Source organism: Amblyomma mixtum, chromosome 3 (genome assembly GCF_055824585.1).
Source record: "Amblyomma mixtum isolate Tamu chromosome 3, ASM5582458v1, whole genome shotgun sequence".
Taxonomy (NCBI): domain Eukaryota; kingdom Metazoa; phylum Arthropoda; class Arachnida; order Ixodida; family Ixodidae; genus Amblyomma; species Amblyomma mixtum.
Window position 1 is genome coordinate 426,452,470 of NC_143014.1, and position 4,670 is coordinate 426,457,139.

The window sequence follows — 4,670 nt, forward strand, 5'->3', positions numbered from 1 at the left end:
GGGTTGTTTGCAGCTCGAATGATTTCCGCCGTCTCGCGGTAAAATGGGGAAAACGTGAAACAGAAAACCATTTCACGGTTGTATCTTTATCGCTCGCACTCTTGCCGTGTGCAGCTTGATCTGATATCCAAGTCCACAGAAGCCAATTGGTTTATGAGCTTAAGTTCTTCGCTTACCCTCTAAAAATCTTATTGTTTTCGTGAAAACAGAACCGAAATCTGACTTCTTGTCGGTATACGCGCGGCATCTCCCACCGAATAGTATGTGGTACAATTCTCAAATAATAATTATAAGGTTGCATAGCATAACGTCCTTTTTGCGTGTGTTCGTGTTTAGAAAACTGATATGCGCCACATCAGCGTGTCATCGGCTCCGAAGCAACAGGTGCATTGGTAGGAACGAAAAAATACTGGCTTTGTGATTGTTGCGTCGCAACACTTATTCACGTGAATACAAACTCCAAAGGTAGAAATGGCAGATGTTAATCGCACAGAGGACCAGGCTCTTTAAGATTAATCTAAGATGTTTCTGAGGGATGGGCGCTTCCTTGAATTCTCACACCCGTATTTCCCCCTTTATTTTCAGGACGTTTTAAAGAGAAATGTAGAACCGTTGATGAACTGTTTCTGATTTCAGCGCGTTGGACAGTAACGATCGAAAGATGGAATGGAATTCTGTAGAGCGATTCCCTTAAAGGAAAGCGTATTCGTTCGATGTAGTACAGTTTGCGGGCGCCCTTACTTCAAGAACGGCTGCCTTTCCTCGGCTTACTTGTTAGCATTAAATATCTAATTGTACTGACAATATACGTCACGGTATAACGAAAAGGAGCTTGTCAAGGCTCCTGAAAACAATATACAGGAGGGTGTTGTAATGGCCTTACGCAATACTTTTCAATTTCCGTAACAGCGAAGGACGTGGGGGACTCCCGACATAGTTGCGGTCACTAGACGCAGGTCCCCTCAACATGCAGTGCAAAAAGAAATTGACATTGTTCTGGACTTAGTCGAAAGTCTGTGTATCGACCATTGTTAGATAAAATTACGATTGTTATAGACTGGTCTATAGGCAGTAGACTATCTATAGTGTACAGTCTATAGGCGAAAAGAAATTGAGGTAGACTGCAGTCTATAGAGAGTCTATAACCCGTCTATAGACCAAAGGAAATTGAAGCAGCTATAGACCGTAGGCTATAGAGAGTCTATAGACCGTCTATAGACGAAAGGAAATTGAAGCAGCTATAGACCGTAGTCTATAGAGAGTCTATAGACCGTCTATAGACGAAAAGAAATTGAGGCAGCTATAGACCTTGGTCTATAGAGAGTCTATAGACCGTCTATAGACGAAAGGATATTGTGGCAGTTATAGACCTTAGTCTATAGACCGTCTATAGACGAAAGGAAATTGAAGCAGTTATAGACTTTAGTCTATAGAGAGTCTATAGACAAAAGAAAATTGAGGCAGCTATAGACCTTAGTCTATAGCGAGTCTTAGACCGTCTATAGACGAAAGGAAACTAAAGCAGTTATAGACTTTAGTCTATAGACAGTCTATAGACAAAAGGAAATTGAGGCAGCTATAGACCTTAGTCTATAGCGAGTCTATAGACCGTCTATAGACGAAAGGAAATTGAAGCAATTATAGACTTTAGTCTATAGACAGTCTATAGACAAAAGGAAATTGATGCGGCTATAGACCTTAGGCTATAGCGAGTCTATAGACCGTCTATAGATGAAAGGAAATGGAGGTAGTTATAGACTTCAGTCTATAGAGAGTCTTGAAAGACATGAGAGCGCAAAACGGGGACACGGACGTGTCCCCGTTTTGCGCTCTCATGTCTTTCACTTCCTCGTCCGTGTCCCCGTTTTGCGCTCTCATGTCTTTCACGAATATGCACCAACAAGCCCAGTTTCAAGTACTTCTTAGCCATAGAGAGTCTATAGACCGTCTATAGACAAAAGGAAATTGAGACAGCTACAGACCTTAGTCTATAGAGAGTCTATAGACAGTCTATAGACGAAAGGAAATTGAGGCAGCTATAGACCTTCGTCTATAGAGGGTCTATAGACAGTCTATAGACGAAAGGAAATTGAGGCAGCTATGGACCTTAGTCTATAGAGAGTCTATAGACCGTCTATAGACAAAAGGAAATTGAAGGAGCTATAGACTTTAGTCCATAGATTTTCTATAGACTGTCTATAGACAAAAGGAAAAGTCCATAGGATGTCTATAGAGTCTATAAAAAGTCTATAGAAAGTCTATAGACCATTTTTATAAGGGTGAGCAGCGCAACAACAATGGCTTCTTCACCTGCTTTACAACCAATATTTACGTGCTAAATTGACGGCGTTGCGCGCAACTATTTGGAAAAAGTGGTGCATTTTAACATACGTGAGGTTTAGAGTCACGAAGGTGAATATTGGCTATTAGTGACAATACTAGACGGCTCCGGAATAATTTCATCGACCTGGGGTTCTGTGAAGCGCACGTACACTGTACAGCGCAAAGGCCTCCCTCCATTTTGCCTCCATGCAAAGCGGCCGCCGCAGTTGGAATAACATTCCGCGAACTTAGGTTGCGCAGCCATATATTGTATACCAACTCGGCTATCACAGCGGGGGGACGAACAGGTGTGCATGCGTGTACATACGGGCACCTATTCGTTTCCAAGGTTTGCTCTTTGTTGGTGGAAGGCCCAGAAACATACAACGCACGTCAGGAGCTCAGTTCCAGACGTGGCTGTTACGTTTTAGTACGGCGCGGTGCGGAGAACAAAGTGCAGCTGGCGAAACAAGGCTGAACTTCACAAGTCGGTTGTTCACGGTAATTTCCGCAGCGCACCTAGCTGGAATATGTTTTTTCATTGGGGCGATTGTAATAGTTCAACAGGGCGTGAAAAGAAGACGAAAAAAAAAGAAAGAAGGATGGTTGAATAATTTACTTAACGAAGTGCAGTAAGTATGTGTGCGAAAAAGAAGGCGACGATGCGGCTTGAATAAAGAGCTTGTTCTGATGCCGCCGACAAAAAGTGGGGGTTAGAAGGAGTGGAAATAAAGGGGACACGATGGGTATCCGGCTTTTGCTTCAGCCATCGTCATCGCTTCTACGCGGATGACAGCGGTGCCTGTGTGCTCTTTTTTTCTCTCACTTCTTGAATATGTCATGAGTATTCTTTACGCACGAGACAGGGATAGTGGCCCGTTTGGTGGCAGTGGATAGGTCCTTGTACTTTCCTTTCCCACCTTCACACAGCCATTCACGCAGGCAAAAGGGCGAGACCCTTACAAAAATGGATATTGAATTTCTGATATAATAATGATATAATCGTCGTGAGTCATCAGAAATTAATCACAAAGACCACATATGTTGCGTTTTGGGTTTTGGCATGAGCCCGACATCACAAATTCTTAATTCGTTTTTGCATTCACTTTTTGTACCAGATTGATATCATAAATGCTTGGTGAATTTTCGCATTATCTTTTTGGGACCGGACGCAAAACATGAATTCATGATGTGTTTCTGCATGAACTTTCCTGATGAAAAAAGGTAGTTTTTCTGATGCTTGAAGACAGCAGCGTAGTACCATTTTCAAGCACCACCCGAGACGCTTTTGTAAACTTATCGTGCACTAATGATGCACATCAGGTACGAGAACTATGTATTTAAATTTCTTCATTTTTAGCTGCCGAAGGTTGCGTATATGACGCCAAAATTATCATAGAAAACTGAAGTTATAAACAGCTCCTAACAGTTGTTAGGGGGCGTCTGTTTGGCTATATAAGCATGGGCCCACGCTAGAAAGAAGTACAGATAGGTGTGCGTACCGTGTGGCATGCACTTCTAGAGTTTGTAATCCCCTTTTGTCTTGATCTTGTTACTTGTTGCTTTCTAAAGGACGATGGAAGCTGTTTGCAGCGCTGACTCGCAGATTATGGCCCTGGGCTGTTTCACGCTTCAGCGAAAGTAGCACACAGAATAGCCTAGTGGATGTCTACATTACATGTAAGAGAGCTTCACCGAACGGTTTCTGTGTGATGTTAAAGAGGCGGCAAAAAAAGAAATCAACTGCTTTTTTTTTGGACAGAAAACTGGTTTCAATGCATCATAAACCATTCAGAAATGCATCATGAATTCGGAATTATGCAAAATAAATTCATGATAATCTCAACAGAAAAACACACATCACGTCTTAATCTGAAAATCTATGGCCAATTTTCATCACCGTTGCATCAGAAACTCAAGTCAGAAGTCATCAGAAATACCTGATGAGTGTGATGTCTGAAGTCAATGACTTTTTATCTGAAACAAATCTCAAATTTTTGTAAGGGGAGTTCGGACGGCACGAGGACGAGGACGCTTCAGATTTTCCTTTAGAGGTGGCGGCGGCCTTCCCCTGTGGCATTCCCTCAACGCTCATTGGGCAACGAGAGAATGCGTCATGGCTGGGAGGGGAGGCCACGGGCTTTCGTACTGGTCGTCGACGCGATTTATGTCGGTGAAGGCTAGGCCCAGGTGAATGTCGTTGCAACTGTTGGGCCGGTGGTGGGGTGCCTTAGAATGAGGAGGTTGCAGGGCTGGTGCGAAGGCGACGATGTCCTCTAACAGCTGGACTCCCTCAACACTAACCCGGCGGGCAAACCTCTGTGTACTGCTTCGGCACAATGAGAAGG

The 4,670-nt window shown here is 43.3% G+C and overlaps 1 protein-coding gene across 1 annotated transcript in view; it reads right to left on the bottom strand.

Annotated features, from left to right (window-relative positions):
• Positions 1-4,413: 4,413 nt before the first annotated feature.
• The window catches only part of LOC149357978 (uncharacterized), a 107,500-nt gene continuing 107,243 nt past the window's right edge, over positions 4,414-4,670 (bottom strand). Inside the window, exon 13 of the mRNA XM_089576696.1 lies at positions 4,414-4,648. Within this exon, the coding sequence (XP_089432822.1) occupies positions 4,414-4,648 (235 nt within the window). The remainder of the gene's footprint in view (positions 4,649-4,670) is intronic.